The 18,985-nt window shown below is 39.9% G+C and overlaps 2 protein-coding genes across 2 annotated transcripts; both read left to right on the forward strand.

The window, feature by feature from the left end:
* The first annotated feature begins 8,605 nt into the window (after positions 1-8,605).
* Positions 8,606-9,755, forward strand: LOC127761904 (glutelin type-B 2-like). The gene is made up of 3 exons (XM_052286234.1): positions 8,606-8,933; positions 9,064-9,326; positions 9,441-9,755. Exons 1-3 carry the CDS (start codon positions 8,606-8,608, stop codon positions 9,753-9,755), a joined length of 906 nt encoding a protein of 301 aa, XP_052142194.1.
* Positions 9,756-11,403: 1,648 nt separating this feature from the next.
* Positions 11,404-12,815, forward strand: LOC127762007 (uncharacterized). Its single transcript, XM_052286348.1, has 4 exons — positions 11,404-11,514; positions 11,611-11,805; positions 11,900-11,973; positions 12,080-12,815. Exons 1-4 carry the CDS (start codon positions 11,404-11,406, stop codon positions 12,813-12,815), a joined length of 1,116 nt encoding a protein of 371 aa, XP_052142308.1.
* The last annotated feature ends 6,170 nt before the right edge of the window (positions 12,816-18,985 follow it).

An 18,985-nucleotide genomic window follows, 5' to 3' on the forward strand; every position in this document is an offset into this window, starting at 1 on the left:
TTGCCAACTTTGAAGCACAACGATGTGCAATATGGATAGCAATCTTATCTGATAAACACTGCATAATAATTGAGTGGTTAACCAGATTTAACTGCTAGTAGTGGTTGCATTCAAGTAAATCAGGTGGGTGGTTGAACTGATGCCTGGTTGAAGGGGACATTGCATTGCCATTGGTAGATGTACCTCTCAACACTTGCATTGTGCAAGAGTGGCCACAGCAATGACACTGAGGCTTGTGCATTATCAAGGCATCAAAATGGTTGTTTACTACTCCCCTGTTTCATATTTCGTTTTTTTTATCAAACTTCTTAAAAGTTTGATTAAGTTCATATAAAAAATAGTAATACTTATAACACGAATTAGTTTCACTACTGACTATTTTGATAGTTTTTTCTTGTTTTATATCGAAAATATTACTATTTTTTTTTAAATTTGGTTTAAACTTGACTTATAAAAAGTTAAAATTACTTATGCCATGAAGCAGAGGTAGTATATATATCTTTTCCCATAAGCTTACGACAACAGCGTCAAAACAGCCTATGTACCAACGATGTTTTTTTTCCCTATGATATGAAAGGATTTTTTTTTTTTGAAACTTGATATGAAAGGATTGTACAATATTCCTAACAAACAAGTTGCCAATATAGGTGTGTGGCGTGTACACCTTTCTTCTCAGCTGAAGTTGCGGTGGGCTTATTGAGAAAAGCTTAGGTTATCACTACAGATGTGCTATATATGTTTAGAGAATAATGATACTAGTACTACAGGACAAAATATGGTAGAGCAATTGCAGTGCCTATACTATACTCCTATATAAGGGGTTGTTTGGTTGGCATACTCACGTTACCAAAACTTACCATACTTCATTTAGCTAACATGCCTAACATGTGGCTAACAAAATTAAAGCCACACTTCAACCATAGGAGAGCAAACTTGCCACACTTTTACGTGCCAATGACATATGGGACCCATGTTATGGTGAATGAATCTTGCCATAAGTGTGGCACGAACCAAACGGATGTCTAACTTAGTCAAACCTGACTTACTTGAGTTGTGGCACAGTAAGGCAAATTGTGGTAGTGAGCCAAACAGCCCCAAGACTGTTCGTACTCTCTGGCACGCAAAGACAAATCACTAGCGTATCATTGATTAAGTATGAATTATTACAAACATAAAAAATGAGTTTATTTGATTATTTAAAGAACTTCTATGTAAAAAGTTTTCATAAAAATACAGTGTTTAACAATTTGGGGAGTGTGCTTATGGAAGAGCAAGTTGCCACCCCAAACTCTAAAACGAACTCAGTAGAGTGCTACTGAGCAATGGTTTTGTTTTTTCTTGGATCTCAATCGTTGAATAAAACTAAGGTATTTTTTCTTTACGCAAATTTTGCAAGAAATAGATCGATGGTGATAGAGAATGTAAACAATTCTCACATTCCAAATAGGGCCTAACTGGTGGAGATACTGCTACGGTTTAACATAGGAGGATTAACCTTCGAAATGTTGTGCGATTGGAAAGGAGGAATGCGACGTGAATTTCACAGGATTTGAACTACTTTCTATTAAAATAATGTAAAATTTCCGTGTTCTAAAGTAGCCTGGCCTTAATTGATTTTCTGATATATCTCATGTAGATCACTTCAATGTTCTACAAATGATAATTGATGTAACAACTCCAATGTTCACCACGTTTACAAGTCAAGCAGCTATGCCAAAAGATGGCTTTTGAGCCAGAGAAACAGAGTCCACATGTTCCATACCTAGGGCTAAGTGGTCAATGTCTCCAGTATATAAGTAAAAAGTGCTCCATGGTGGATACTTTCACTTTGTGGAATATTTTTGCATTATTCTTCCCCACAAATATTGTGGCCATGAATATATTAGACCGCTCATGTGCCTTTCAACCATTTTTAACCCAAACCATTAGATGACTTGTCATTGACACCCTTTTAACCTCCACTAGCAATAGGTGATTTGGTTACCTCCATATGAAAGATTGGTCAGAGACAATCATTACTATATAAACCTGTTGTTGACACCCTCTTAGTCTCCACTCACCCGTGGTTTTTGCTAATAGAAATTAAATTGGATGATAACCACATTTGAAACTTTGCTTGCCAAAAAACCAAGAGGGAACCTAAGGTTGGGCCAAGACTCGGCTAGGCCACTATGAACTTGGCCACATTCTGAAGTACATGGTGAAATAAAAAAAAAATCTGAGTTTGGACCACATGGATTATGGAGTTGTATAAATCAAGCAAAATCCCTGCAAACCTCGGTTAGGTTTGCATGTATAAATCCAGATAAAATTAAAAGAATGACCTCACTTAAATGTAAACTATAATTAAAATAACAAAATGAAATTCCTAGTTCTGCTATTAAATATTAACATATCTCCTTCAATGTTGCTTGCTTTTTTTATCTTTGAGAACTCTCCGATGTTGCTTGTTACTCCCTCCGTTTCATTTTATAAATCATTTGACTTATTTCTTATACTTGAAGTTTTTTTAGTTTAATCAAGTTTATAGTCCTATAGAATAAAATAGCAACATCTACATACAACATCAAATTAGCTTCATTAAATTTAACATTGAATATATTTTGATACAATATTTGTTTATATTGAAAATGTTATTATATTTTACTATAAACTTAATCAAATTTTAGGAACTTTGGCTTTAAAAAAGTTAAACGACTTATAATATAAATATTATAAACGGAAGAGTACTTTGTTAGTGGCTACAATGCTATGCACGTATTGTCCTTGTTCATAATTGAAAGAATAACATCTCACACCACACATCTTATTATCTCGGTTTTGAAATGATGAGCGTAACCAACATAGGTCCATCACTATACCTTTGTGGCAACCATATGTCGACACGACGACACACCAGACGTACGAGCTATTGGCCAAAGCCAAACGTGGTGATGCATGACTGATGACCACCAACTCAAGGGATCTAATGCCATGTGAAGTGTCCAGTGGCAGTTTTTTGTTGTTGCATATTTGTATTTCTCATGAATAATGATTAATTTACTTTGTGTTGTACAGCTTCATTCGTTTCTTGCTTCTCTCGTGATCTCGTCAATTTCTACGTTATCTTTTTATGAGCATGCCTTTTTTTTTCACTATTTAGGCTTCTCTCGCCAACTTCTACATTATCCTTTTAGAAGCATGCTTTCCGAACATATAAACAAAGTGTTTTTTAAATACTTTATATATAAAAGTTTCTAAAAAATAAAAATATATTTTTCAAATTTGTAATGGTGAATACTTAATTAATAGTACTAAAAAGCTAAGTTAAGCTGAAACGAACAAAGCATTAGACACCATTATTCCAACTTTAAGGCTCATTCGGTTTTAGACTTCTACTTGTGTCGTTTTTTAAGGTTGTGTCGTTTTTTAAGGTATTGACTTGTAACCTCATAAACATGAAGCTAAATTTGTACTATTTGAAAAAAAAGGCATACTTAATCCAATTTAGTGTCCTACTTATAAATTATCACGTGCACAATTCTTTTAAAAATTTCTAAGTTTCTTAGAATATTTTTAGTGATGGGCAACGCACCCATCGATAGCGAGACGTTTATAGTAACTTAGTCAATGTTAAGATATACTGATATAATCTTTCGAATGTGCTTATAGGGATTAAGTGTGTGTATACATTAATAGGAGTGAGAACGTGCATGCGTTCCTTAAAAAATAACTTTTAAAACAGACCTTACTTTGTAATAGTTATTAATTCATTCGTGTGTACCCTCAATATTATCGTCTTTTAATTTCCATTCAGCCATTCCAAACGGTGTCTACAAGCAGTAAATTTCCATGCATTTATCGAATTTAGGGTATTTTGAATCACATGAATGAAAAAACAGATAAATATGAAAAACATATGATTCCGACAATAATGCAAGTATAAAATAGATGACTTTAAAATATAGAAAAAATATAGAAATGACCGTTTGATTGGGCCATAGGAAAAACACCGGAATTTGAGGAGAGATAAAAATTCGAAAGATTCTTTCTATGAGGTTATGTTAAGGGCCCCTTTGATTTGTAGGAAAAATGTAGAAATTTTGGAGGATTTCAATCCTATGGAAAAAAAAAATCCTATGAAGGCCTTTGAAACAAAAGATTGAATCCTATCCAATCCTTTAAAATTCATATGGAATGGGTAATCCTACGCACATTTTGGAGGAAAGTTAGTAAGAGGTCTAACCTTTTGGAACATTTCCTCTGAGTCTATCTCTCTCATCTGATTCCTGTGTTTTTCCTGTGGTCCAATCAAACGGCTATTCCTGTGTTTTTGTAATCCTCTATTTTACAATTGTACTCCTGTTAGAATCATGTGTTTTTTCAATCCCTCGTTTTTTTTATTCCTACGATTCAAAGGCGCCCAAAATTTCCTCCAAAAATTTACATGAGAAGAGACATTCCACAGAAATTTCATAGAATTTAAAGGGTTATACTGGAAAAATTCCTATAGAAATAAAATCCTCTAAAAATATTATGAATTTTCTTTGAATCAAAGAGGGCCTCAAGTACAAAAATACCGTCCTTGCACTCCGAGCAAAATTCATCCCAAAATTCAAATCCACGCACACTTCAAACTTCAAACTTGAAACCATCGCTTCCGAATCTTGAAACTGCCGCGGGAACGATGGGAAGAATCACCGAATCAGCATCCCATCACGTGACGCCACGTGTCTTTTTTTTTTCCCATCCCAAACCTCGGAAACCGCGGGCCAACAAATTTCGAAGCCTCCGCGCCAACACAGCGCCCGCGAGGCCTCCCCTTCCCTCCTCCCCCAAAAATCCAAAATTGGAAAAATTTTACCAGTCGCCTCCTCGCTCCAAAGCTCAAAATCCAAAAACTGCTTCAGCTGAAATGAAATCCCAGAGGCTCGCAACCCACGCGCCCATGAAATTTGGGGAAAATTTAGCCTCCCGAATCCCCAAATTTCGAAAAAACCCGGCTGGTTCATGCCGCGCCCAACCTCCTCTTTCGAGTTTCGATCCATGTCAAATACCAGCGCCACCGCTCGCTCGCTCCTCATCGTCGCAAATTCGCAATCCGCTCACCAATTCCCACCTCCAGATCGACTCCATCTCCTCTCCTCTCCTCTCCATGGCCGTTCTTGGGTCGCGCGCGTGCGGCGGCGACGACAAGGAGAACGTGCCGCCGATGCCGGCGATGGCGGCGGCGGTGGCGGCGAGTTCTTGGCATGGCATCGCCGTCGTCAAGAACCAGAGGATGAAGAGGCCGGGCGGCGGCGGAGGGAAGCTGCGGAGGCGCGTGCCGCTCCGCGACATCACCAACCTCATGTACGTCGCCGCGCGGCCGCCTGCTCCACCGGCTGCGAGCTCCGTGACGGCGGCGGCGGCGGCGGCGCGGTCGCGGGAGGAGCCGGTTGCGGCTGCGGCGGCGTTGCCGGCGAGGCGTTCGCTCAGGAAGGAGTTCAGATAGCGGCACGAAGCAATTCGTCGATTCAGATTGGCAGCAATTGCTGCTAGAGTTTTGTAGCAGTAGGAGCGTAGAACAGATGAAATGGAAATGGAAATTGAAACAAATTTGATTCAGCCCAATTCTTTTGCATTGCTACTGAGGTGTTGCCACAAAGACCACAACCAAACCATGGTGACCATCTTGCATGCATGCCAACTGTTCGATGGAATGCTGTGTGCACGCCAGAATACTCCTTTCTTCAAATCGCTGTGAACCCAAGTGTTCGTCCCGATTTGGAATTTTAGATCAGCTATGTTTCATACCTACGGAGTACTCAACAACATCATCGTTTTATTTCTTTTTGGGAGAGGAACATCAACATCATTTTGGAACCATGTCATCTATCTCCATCGCCACGAAATAAACCAACCTTAGATATGATAGAACATCACTAGTACCTTATACAACGAACTGAAATTCAGGTATCATCTGACCTGGGATTTGATAACGGGACAACAGACACCAACGAGCCATCAGCCATATTTGCATAGTTGCATCTCATCAAACGAAACACAGCTCTGAATTCTAGAGTGTGTACTAGTCATTTTCACATCACTTCAACCTGAAAAAATTACTCTATATACTTGCATCAATTTCAACCTTATCAGGCAATCCAGCTGGTTAGTACCAAATTTGGTTTGGCAATTATCATACCAGATACCTATCTCACTACCCGGTACCATACTGTTTCGGAACATGAAACCGTGGTATAGCACCTCCTATTTATTACTCCCTCTGTTGTCCCTGATATAAGGGATTTTGACATTTTACTTGTACTGTTTGACCATTCGTCTTATTAAAAAAAATTTGGAGTTATTATTTTTTTACTTACTTTATTATCCAAAGTATTTTAAGCACAACTTTTCGTTTTTTATATTTGCACAATTTTTTTTGAATAAGACGACTGGTTAAACAGTGTAAGCAAAATGTCAAAATCTCTTATATTATGAGACGGATGGAGTAAGAGCTTAAGGAGAGAGACTATCTGACTTTTTATAAAAATCTGAATATTATGTTCTATTATCTCTTCAAGAAACTTTAAGTAATTAATTATAGAAGAAGAGTTATGTTTATATAGACCAAACTGCAATAGATCGACAACAAATCTGAAAGTTATCCAGTAAAAAACAACAAATCTGAAAGTTATGAGAGATGTGTAAAACTATCCAGAAGAATTGTTTCAAAATAGTTAAAAATATATTTGATTGGCAAGTTACACAATAATTGAACTATGTGTTAGGGTTACGGGTAAGGTGTACCCTCTATCCTTGAATATAAGATGTGTCAGGGTTATGGATACCACATACCTAATAGTAGTTGACTAAATCTCGACAGGACCCACCACATACCATGTCTTATACGGAAACAATCTTCGGATATAGGAGGAGTTCCGCATAAGGAAGGATGAATAGAGTTCTACATAGAAACGACAAGGACTACTTGGATTATATCCATATTGGTTTTCCTAGTTCTACTTGGACAAGGGGACACCTATGGGTATAAATACAAGGCCCCCTAGGAGGAGAGGGGACACGGAACAATAGATCAAGACACAAGATCAACATACAAGCCAACACGCCGCCAAATATCAACATCAAAGATTAGCTTAGACAAACCCTATCGGGGGTACCTGCGGGGGCCGGCAAGAGGGGTCAAGCACTATCTTTGATCTCGACGAGTTCGTGCTCGAGGAAGAAGACTACCCTGTCGTCGACTACGAGTTGGTTATCTAGCCATCAAGTCGGCGACAACCAGATATGTTATCCCAAATGTTGTATTTGTGTGATCCAGATGAATAAAGAGCAACACCGGCTTCGGCCAACAGGATGTAGGGTTATTACCTGACAATTCAGGGGCCCGACCATGTATAAAAATCCTCGTCTCTGTCTCTTTTACCTAAGTCTCGCATATATCCTGGTACCAACGATCCCCATACCATGCAAATACCGGAATCGTGACATCAAACGTCGACACGATGGGTACCGATACAGTATACCCGCGCGTGTACGAATAGTTTCCGTATACATTAAGGAAATCTATCCTATGATAGTAACGGAATCTACGGATAGAACGAGTCCTACTCGGGCAAGACTGGGGCAAGACTGGGTCTTTACCATATTGTGAGGGGTCCAATATCTCCGAGTTCTACTTGGAGATCAACTGACCCACGGTATAAAAGGGACCCCTGGGCAGGACCTAAGGCATCGAATCTCACCGCCAACACACCCACCACAGCCTACCAAGCCGGAGCCTACAGGAGCCAAGTCGCCGGGAGATCTAGTCGGACCAACTCGACTACGGTCTCGTCGATATCATCGAGTTCTGTTATTCCCTTTGTAATCTGTGGTTTCCATCATATAATCCCATACCAACTGGATTAGGGCTATTACCTGCTAAGGGGCCTAAACCAGTATAATCCTTGTCTTTTGTCTGCTTGATGTCGTACTACGTAGATCCTCGTACCGACGGACCCCAATACCCTCTATATCCGGTCTACGGGTATCCCCGTCGACACTATGAAAGGCATGTTATGCGGCAAAATTACTTACACCAATATGTTTCATTGATTACATGAAAACAAAGTTACAAATATGTTATCTCACAAAAGTTACTTATCAACTGTAGTGTGCCATGTAAAGATGACAAGAAACCTACATATTTGTTATTTTGAAGAACACCTAACTTATCAAGTATAGTTGGCCACGCAAAAATGACAACATGCTTACAAGTTTGTTATCTCAAAGTTAGACTCATCTTATCAAGTATAAGAACTTTATGGGGTAAAAACAAATATACTCACAATGCAAAGACATACATTAGGAGTATGGATAGACATGTTAACAAACTTTATTTGTATTTCTTCAAAAGCACAAGGAGTGTGTCATGGCTGAGTCATGAAATGTACAGGTCAACTTGCAAAGTTGCAATACCCTATGTACTATTTTAGCAATACAAGTCAGATATTGTCTATACATGCAACAAACTCTATCACCTAAATCCCAATATGCCTTTTCTTTGCTATATACACTAGCTTGATCTATCATTGAACTCACATCAATTAGCTTAAGTTTCCATTAGCATATACAGAAAGCTATGGCAACTACTGTTTCCTCTCAGTTTTCTATATGCTTTTGTGTACTTCTCTTGGTCCATGATTCTATGGCCCAACTATTTTATCCAAGAACAAACCCATGGCATAGTCCTCATCAAGGAAGTTTTAGTGAGTATAGATTTGATAGATTACAAGCATTTGAGTCACTTCAGAAAGTGAGATCAGAAGGTGGTGTGACTGAGTATGTTGATGAGAGGAATGAATTATTCCAGCACACTGGTACATTTGTCATCCGACGTATCATTCAGCCTCAAGGTCTTTTGGTACCTCGATACACCAACACTCTCAGCATGGTCTACATCATCCAAGGTTTGTATGATGATAAATACAATAAAAAATTCTATCAATGCAGCTGGCATTCTAGCACTTATGACTTCCATGGTCGAAAGAATATGTTTTGATGTTTTTATGCACCTAATGTGAACATTTTAATTTGTAGGGAGAGGTACTATGGGCTTAACTTTCCTCGGTTGCCCAGCAACTTACCAACAACAATTCCAACAATTTTCGCCTCAATGGCAAAGTGAAAGCCAAAAGTTTAGGGACGAGCACCAAAAGATCTATCAATTTAGACAAGGAGATATTATTCCACTCCCAGCTGGTGTTGCACATTGGTTCTACAATGATGGTGATGCACCTGTTGTTACCATATATGTTTATGACATAAACAACCGTGCTAATCAGGTTGAACCAAGGCAAAAGGTATCTTTTTAACTAATATTTCCATAGAAGTTGTGGTTGGTTTATGTTTTTCATATGTTCTCGCATTGCAATCCATACTTAAAACATCCAGCTTTTCATTGATAAAAGTTTCAGGAATTCTTATTAGCTGCTAACAACAATAGAGTTCAACAAGTATATGGTAGCTCAATTGAGCAACACCCTAGGCAAAATATATTCAACAGAATCGGTGTTGAGCAACTAAGTGAGGCTTTAGGCATCAACACAGTAGCAGCAAAGAGGCCGCAGAGTCAAAATGACCAAAGAGGAGGGATCATTGTTGACGGGTTATACCCGACCGCGGTATTTAAGGGACGTAAGGTACGACTGATACCAAGGAATACGCGAGAGTGGAATAAGAGAGCATGGGACAAGGATTTTTATACTGGTTCAGGCCCTCAAGGTAGGTAATAGTCCTACTCCAGTTTATATGTACTGATTTGGGGTGCATCACAGTGTGTACAAATGGGAAGTAAGCTAGCTCATCTAGCCTACCAAACAAATCTCGACATGCAAAGTGGCGGGTTGTAGTTGGTGGTTAGTTGAAGGGCTTCCTCCTGGCGTAAAATTGATGAGGCTTGGTGTCTATGGTTTATGATTCGATGCCCTTCCCTCATAGGAGACCCTATTTATGCACGGGTTCCAATTAGGATAGGGGCATACAAGACCCTGTTATCCCTGTATCGAACTACACAATTCTTCCTTAGGTGAACAAGGATTTTCCTTATTTCTATCTCAATAAATATTTAGGGATAACTTTCCATATAAGAATAGGTATGCAGTATTCCTGGTCATGGTAAGTGCAGGTATATGGGATATCACATACCTATAACATTGATGGTAGCCCCCGACCTCTGCAAATATACATACGACATCACCGTTGCCCTTTTGCTCAAGAAACCATTTTGTCAAGAAAGTAAACTGCAATTGGAAAACGTAGGATTACGTCAAGGTCAACTACTTGGTCCTTTTATCTGGGCAATATGCCACGACATGATCGGATTTTAAATCTGGACAGAGGTCAGAATCTTAACTACCAAATAGGAATGCTCTATTGGTTCCCTGGGAATTTCGGACCACTTTCCTCAAAATGCTAACCATCAGCCCTAGCTTTATATTCCAGCGGTGAGATTCATTTAGAACCTATTTGCTTCAGTTGCTCTTTGCGCTCTTCGCGTTCAACCTTCCAGGACCCAAAAGCACTAGTTTCTACCACAAATTTCCATTCCTTCCCCGATCATCATCAATGTATCTTGGAGAATTGACCATGGACCAAGCGGCACTCAAGGAGCTGTAGGTGGAGGGAGCAATCCATGGGTAAGGGATGATGAAGTATTAGGTGGTAAGGTACCGAACCCGCTCCTAATCTTAGAGAAATTTAACATTTGCATCCTTCTCTCGTTACAGTTGTTTAGCTCCCCATCTAAATTTCTCTCGGTGCTTCTTGAATTCTACGACATCCATCTTCTTCATTCCAAACCCAATTCCATCGCATTCCTAAGCATCTTACACATTTGTGTGAAGCATATTTAGTAGTGCACCCTTTTGGAGATTTATTTAGGTACTTCTATGAACTCAAGTTCATGGAGAAGTCAAAAATCATAGGCAACTGTGGTGTTCGACTTCGAGATGGCCTGAAAGAATAGTACATAGAGATGACCCAATAAACCTCTAGAAAAGGATGAATACAATGTTGGTATTATCTATCCACTGACACCACTTCCAGCCACCTCCCTATCCTGACCACCAAACCCAAACGCGAAACACATAGACCTTTTACTCCCACCTATTCCAAATCTCTCAACATCTTTGTTAATAAGATTTGAGAGCTTAGGAGACGTGGTCTGACAACATATGACATTGTTTGTGACTTCACGCATCGTCAAATTCATGGGCTCTAGGCAAGCGAGCACCATGTGTATGAGTATACGTGTGATAAAGACCCCACTTGGATGTCCTTGCGGAATATAATCATTTATCCTCACTCAGTCTCTACATTGTATTCTACTGAAGTACAAGACTAACTTCAATTTGTAAATGTTTAGATCTTCCCGAGGACATGGTGAAGAGCAGCACCAAGAAGGTGGTGATAGACAAGCCAAGCATGGCTAGAGACATCCCGACCTCGTTGTGCGACCTGCCCCAAGCTGTCAGGGATGGGATTGTAAATGTAGGTATTCAGAACCCATCACCCTTTCATCTAATCGATGTCATAGGGACGTAATGCGAGCGCTTACAAGAGTTGCCCCTGACCAATGCCATTAAGGCACTTGTTGACCACCAGGAAGTCGCGGCCACAAAAGACGTGGTGGAGATGGAGATAGGGTCCTCTACCGCCGAGAAGGTGGCTAACATGGCCTCTCAACCTGGGTCTAGTGGTACCGTTGGATCCAAGAAGAGGAAATGGGGCTTCGGAGTGGACCCCACGGGTGGTGTCCTGACAAAGGGCACCCATTCCTTGGTAAGTACTTGTCCTCTACTATGAAGTCCTCGGGAGGATAAGATTAGTAGAAAATAAAGATTTTTCTGACTTGTGTAGTATTGTTCTTTCACAGACCTCCTCACCGGATAATGCCCCCACTAGTGGAAGGCTCAAACCAATGAGATTTATGTCGAAGAGCAAGGCCAAGTAAGCAGCTCATTCCTCGGTCACTCTTATATTAGCCTTTTATAACATTGTCGGTTGATTCAAACTGACTCTTTTTTTTTGACTGGATCAAACTGACTCTTTGTAGGGCCGCCCCTACCATCTCCAATCAGAACATGGGGAAACATGACGAGGCTAGCTCCCAACCAGCCACCCACATCATCGTCTCCCCCTCCACAGCCCCCCTCCCCTCCGTTGCTGCAGTTGTCTTGCCGCCTCCAGGAACGGCGTTCAACCATCTAGCTAGTGCTTGCCAAGAGGTACTCCTTTCAGCTAAGGCAGCCAGCACAGAAGTCAACCGGCTCATCGCCGAGCTCACTGCTACCAACGAGAAGTTAAGCAAACTCAAGGAGGAGTTGGCCACGGCGAACACCAACAACGAAAGCCTGCGCCTTCTCATTAAAGAGAATTCGGAAATGCACCAAGAGGGTCAGAAGGCCCTAGCGGAGGAGAAGAGCAAAAGGGAGGCCCTTTATGCCGGGCTGAAGGAGAACTTCTTTGCCTTCAATGAGGTGGCGAAGCAACTTGGTCGTGGGGTGCAGCCGCCACCGCACTTCGATGATGTCTCGCTACTAGCGTCCATTGGCGAGCTAGTTGGCGAGATGGAGAAGGTCCCTGCTGACATCATCCAGAAAGCTGACTGGGACACCCGCATCGCCCTCAAGACTGGAGCCTGCCACACCCTTGCTTGTATCTCGTCCAAGCATCCAGAGCTGGACCTCAACAAGGAGGTCCACGAGGGTGTGGCTGAGGAGGAGAGGGAAAAGCTCATGGATCAACTTGAGAAGACTGGCGAGGCGGTGGCTAGCTTCTATCTCGACTAGTAATTTTAGGCAATCTTTTAAAAGTCGCTTTCTAGTGCTGTAGTGACTTAAATATAATCAGATGCATTAATATCTCCTTTATCGATATTATATAATCAGATTTTTTTCCATGTATTGATATTTTTGAAAATATAATTTATCTTCTATATGCTAATAGAATACTTTTGTGTTAATATTTTATTATGCAAATCATCTTCCATATGCTACAGAAGATATTTTATGCTTAGGCCATCTTTTATGTAAGTGATTCCCTTTTTCATATGGTTCATAAAAAATAGTTTTTGAAATAAAAAACATAGAGAAAATATTGAAACATACACACAAATTTCTATATTGTTTAAGGAGGCTACACAAAAAAAAATCATATTTTTCCAAAACTTCAAAGGGTCAGTCAATTGTCGATCTGGTACATCTAAAAAAGTATCCAGCCCAATGGTATATTGTAAAAATAATTAATAAATTCTGTGTCATATTATGGAGAGAGATAAAGTCGATGATATGAATATATCCATTCTTGTTTTCAAGAAGTGACATGTACACAATTTGTACATTTCAGTGAATATGATCATGTATATTTTTCATGGAGTTGGGAGTGGCTTCATTTTTATGCCATCAAGTGAATCTTCGCTCCTATTAGCAGTATGTTGGGCCTTTCTCTAAAACAAGGTTTAGAAAGATTAGTAAATTGCACTGGTGGGTGCAACCTAAAACATAAATTTGTAAAACACTCGTTTCAGTGCTTTAACTTATCTGTGTGACTAATAATACTGAGTTGAAACCTACTTAGAATAGAGCGCGCACGCTTGAAGGGTTCATGATCTATATTTCCCGTGCTTCCTTTCAACTGCGTAGTTGTACCTCAATTTATTTGTCTAGACCAGGACAATATGCGCATAGCTATAACATTTTGTCCACTAGCTCATCTGGGTGAATTGAATCTTACCAATGTTTTATATGCAGTGTTATTCTGCAAAAGGAATCACTCTTTGTTGTATTAAGAAAATTGGGTTCATTACCTTTGTTTATGCATACCGGTGGGGCATATGATAATATATATCCTTTCTTTTGTGAATTTTCTTGACAGACCTGATGCTAATAAGGCATCATATTTCTATCAACTGGCTAGTACGTGTTCGTGCCAGCGGCAACGTAATCTACCGGCCGCATGACACAAAATCATCGATGGCCTTTATCACTACCACTCATCGGCAACTCAATTACAGCTAGCCTTTTTGGCTGTCTACATCCGTTTGGATGTAGAGGCTGGTTTAATCCATTATCTAAAAAAACTTATAGCTAGCCTTTGCTAGTTCAGATCGAAGTCCATACTACCACTCATCGGCAACTCAATTACAGATAGCCTTTTTGGCTGTGTACATCCGTTTGGATGTAGAGGCCAGTTTAATCCATTATCTAAAAAAATTACAGCTAGCCTTTGCTAGTTCAGATCAAATTAAGTCCATCGAAGGATATGCCACCCAAAACCAATAAAGCAAATCAGTATAGACGGATGGACCGTTGAAGTGTTGAGATAGATGAGAATGCCCCATTTGCTAGCCCCTCCAACGAGTAAACGCAACCAAAGGCATTGTTTCTTATTGGTGCCCAAAATCTGGAACTGGAAGGGGAATAATCCATAGTTATGCACCACTTCGTGTTAGTGATATGCCCTAGAGGCAATCATAGAGATGATTGTATCACATACTATGTTTACATATTTATCCGACTTTGTTACTTGAAATAGATAACTCATTATTGGTTAATGAATATGTGATTCTTTCATAAGACTCTTTATGTTGTGTGTTGCTATTTCTAAAGGATCCCTGATCAAATATCATATGTGGAACAAATATGTTTAGATGATCAACACATGTATTAATTGCTGATCATCTCTCATGGATCATGGTATAGAGATACCAAATTAATAATGTGGACACATGTTGGTGAACATGTTGTTGCATAGACCCAACATGAGACATTGCAAGAGCCATATGTGTTGTGTCATCAGTGATCTCATTTAGTGTTGATGTTGAATCCTTAGACCTAAGATTATCATGGTTCCCAACATGTGTAGTAGCTTACTTAGGGACTGCTAAACACTACTCCGTAATTGGGTAGTTATAAAAGTAGTTTTCGGGTATGATATGAAACATGTAGTGGGATATGAATAATCGAGATGGGATTTGCCCCTCCTATGAAGAGATATCTCTGGGCCCCTTGATGTTGTATATTATGAAAGTGCATGGCCATGCCAAAGGTGATTGAGGAGTCAATCACAAGTTATATAATCTAGCAACAGGTTCGAGTGAATGATTGAGTTATTAGAGGATGGCACATATCTAACCTTGAGCTTAATCGATATCGTGAGGCAAAGGGGTTCATACAAGTATACACTAGAGGTTCAACTGATATGATCTTTATGTATGCCCGGTAGGTCAATATGTTCTGCTAGGGGCCGCTGTTGACGCGTGGACCGAATAGGAGTTTTCGGGTTACAGCCGAGTGTACATGAACCTACAGGGTCGTACATTTAATGGGCTGGAATAAGGGGATTGGATGGAGATCCAATATGAGCTTAATTCGGATAGGGATCTGAATAGGAGTCCTACGGGCCTTGGAGGCCCGAGTGATGGATCCTATATATTCGTGAGGGGTGTGACCGGTGGAGGTATTGCATCACGTGAGAAACCCTAGCCATCACTCCCCTCCCCGAGCAAAACCCTAGACGCGCGCGGGTGCTAGCACATCTGCGCGTGGCGTTCCATCCCTGTACGTGTGGATACCGGTAGAGGCGCCGCTGGTTTGCGGTGCTGATCGGCGTGGGAATACGGCGAGGAGAACGCACGAGGACGAGAAGGTCGAGTCGGTGCGATCGACTACTTCCTCTACATCGACGCGCGCTACTTTGCGAGAATTCCTTCGACTTCTTAGCGCCTTCTTCCGCTGCGCAGCGCGTCGAGTGGTAACGATCTATGATCTAATACTTGTATGGTTCCTGGTTTACGCGATAGAAAATTTTGATTTATGCTATCGTAGCCTATGCATATCCCAACACTTCGTGCATCTGATCCAGCTCTGGTCTCCGGGAGGTGAAGGCCACGCAGCACTCACCAGAGTTGTCCCTAACAATTTTGGAGCCCTGTGCAACAAAATATAAAATGAGTCATTATCTTTTTTTAAAAAAAATATTAGTTGCATAATAAATCAGAGCTATATATTATTTATAATACATTGGGACATGCCTCTATTATTACTGATTTTTTCTTGCTATGCATTGCCTTCCAACTATACAAGAAAAGCTAGCATCAATCTGATACTCCTTTCTTTAGCTATGTCTTGCTATTAAAACAAGCAAGAATTGTACGCGACCAATGACAAGAGTTATGTCAACAGTCTCACCTAGCTATGTACATAGACAACATATCCTATACACACATGCCCTCACGTGTACACACGTGCACACCAACTAAAAAATGTCACAAAAAAATCTAGAAAAAATCATACACATACTTTCAATTGTATTACACCTAGGGGTTAAAATCTTAACATCAAATTCATTATATTTTAGCCGTAACGAAAAAAAACAAAAAATCTGACAGTTTTAAGGTTGCAATTTTGTCAGAATTTTATCTTTTTTGTTATTCTCTATGTAGAATGAATTTGAAGATGCGACTTTGCACATAGATGTAATACTATTGAAAGTACATATATGAATTTTCCTAGAATTTTTTGTGATAATTTTTAGTTGGTGTACATGGTGTGTACACGCGAGGGCCTGTGTGCATAGGATACGCTCCCATGTACATATGTAATGGTATTCTGGCTACGTAGAAGAAGAATCGTTGCAACAATTCAGGTTTTCTTACTAAATAGAAAAATGAAATCCTTATTGCTTAGAACACGCGTTCGAATCGTCATCATGAAATACGGTTCTTTAATGCATTTAAGAGTACCATCAAACGTTTGTCGGAGTTGAGAAGAAAATAACCCGTTCTAGCCGATTCAGTGAAGTAGAAAGAGTTAAATTTGAAAGAATTGAATCTAAAGATCCTAAATATATTGGAACATATTGGTTTAAATTGAAACACATAAATTTTGAGGCCCCTAATTTTTAGACGGTCGCATAGCTTGAATACCACGAAGTTGCGTCGCAACTGATTGACAACGACAATTTGGCTGTCTCGGTAACAAAGGATTCTGGAACTGCAACAAGAAGCTCTGCAGGCCAAGTGTGGCATCTCCGCTCACATGGCGATGAGGGTGAGGTTTTTTTATTTGCTGCCTTTGCTAACGTGGCAAGTCCTAGCAGAGTGTGATTAGTTTGGACTTGACAGAAGATTACCGGTCTACTGGCTGGGACTCTGGGGATTTTAAGGCATTTTAAGGCATGTTTGGCATGACTCTAGCTCCTAGCTCCACCTTTTTGTAACTGTCGCTCAACCAAACAGTCCACATCCGACCAAAAGTGGAACAGAGTGGGTTAGAGCACTTTGAAAATTGAACTATGGTGATGCATCGGGGAAAAGGTAACTCCAATGCTCCACTCCCAACCCAATGACACTGCTACCCATTGGTTTTCGTTGAAATTACATGCAAATTGCCACTACACTACCCCTGCTATCGGGCGGCCGGGCAGACGGCGCAGGGAGGCGGCACCATCCCTCCCAATCTCTTCCCCCGTGTTCTCCCAATCCCAACGACTAGCAAAGGGCTGCAGGTAGGGGCATTGCATGCTGGCGGAGGCTGTAAATGGCGACGGAGTAGGCTGAGGACGAGCACAGTGGTGCAAGGTGGTGGATCATGACCGGAGGTATTTTTTTCCCCAAACCCTAAAATTCCCCACATATTGACTTCAAATCTGGCTCATTTATAGGGGAATGACCGTCTATTTTTGTTGATTTGATGCTATTGTGCAATGATAAAATGGCCAATTTTCATATCTGGGAAATTTTTTTTTTTTGGGGGGGGGGGGGTATGAAATTTCTGATTTAAGCACTTGTGACCTTGAGCATTTTGTTTGATTGAACAAGTCCAGTAGCTTCTGGAGAAGGAAAACAGTACTCGACTAGCAAATCAGCCCGCTAGTTGGTGGGCCTCCAAAATTTATAACCCATGTAGATTATGGAAAACTCTTTATATCAGAAATATTTTTTAAGTCTTGTACATAATTAATTTAATTATTGTAAAATATCTATAATATTAATTTAGTTGAAAATAATCCTTTAATGGGCTCTTTGATTATGTGTGTGTCAAAGGTTTAGAATTGAAGTATAATAATTGTCATATATACTAAGTGCCAGGCTTTTATTGTGTTACGTATGGGTTATCTAACATTGCTATTAATTCATGTTTGTGAAAATGGTATTAAAAAATTAAATGGATGTTTAGTGAAAAAATTGTGTATAGATTTCATAAATTAGGAAATTTTGTCTGGGAGCTTTTGATTTTTCAAATTTTACCACAATTGATTAGCCAAATTTTGCATGGTACCGTCGATCGTAAGAAGTGCCACTAGTGTTGGTGCATCACCGCACTGTTTTTTTAAATAGTTTTAGTTGTGTTATGTATTTATTTATTTTTATTTATACATGCTCAGAAGCCTTTAGGATCTAGACAATATTGAATTATTGATTCTTTTAAGAAAGTCTTGGTCCTTTTTTTCTTTTTGACCACAATCTGATATGTTTTATTTTATTATATTTTTCTAGTTTTTATTTTTTCAATTTTTCTGATGTGTCAGCCTATTGTAGTAGCAGTATTGTTTAAATCACCGGAAGGATCCATATCTTCTCAGTTAATATCACAGACCTTGGAAGTGCAATGAGGAACAGTAAGCAGTAAGCAGTAAGCAGGAAAGAGCATAGGTGCATAGTTAGCTGCAGCATTTTTCTCTGTTCCACGTGTCAGCACCTTGTTTGAAGTTTCTTGTAAGCAAAGAATGTTTAATCGGGTTTGCTAATCAAGTGAGTCATGGTAAAGATTGTCAGCAAAGCTTATACCATTACATTTGCAGGTTAGTAGCTGGTGTACTGCAATATTTATCAAGATTGCCTTCAGTTTTACCAGTTTTATCAAGATTGAACAAATGGCCAAGCAGCACAAACTGCATGAGAATTTGTGCATCCTTATAATAGTCGATTACACAAATTAAAATGGTCTTGCTAGAACAA

The sequence above is a fragment of the Oryza glaberrima genome, chromosome 2 (genome assembly GCF_000147395.1).
Source record: "Oryza glaberrima chromosome 2, OglaRS2, whole genome shotgun sequence".
NCBI lineage: Eukaryota > Viridiplantae > Streptophyta > Magnoliopsida > Poales > Poaceae > Oryza > Oryza glaberrima.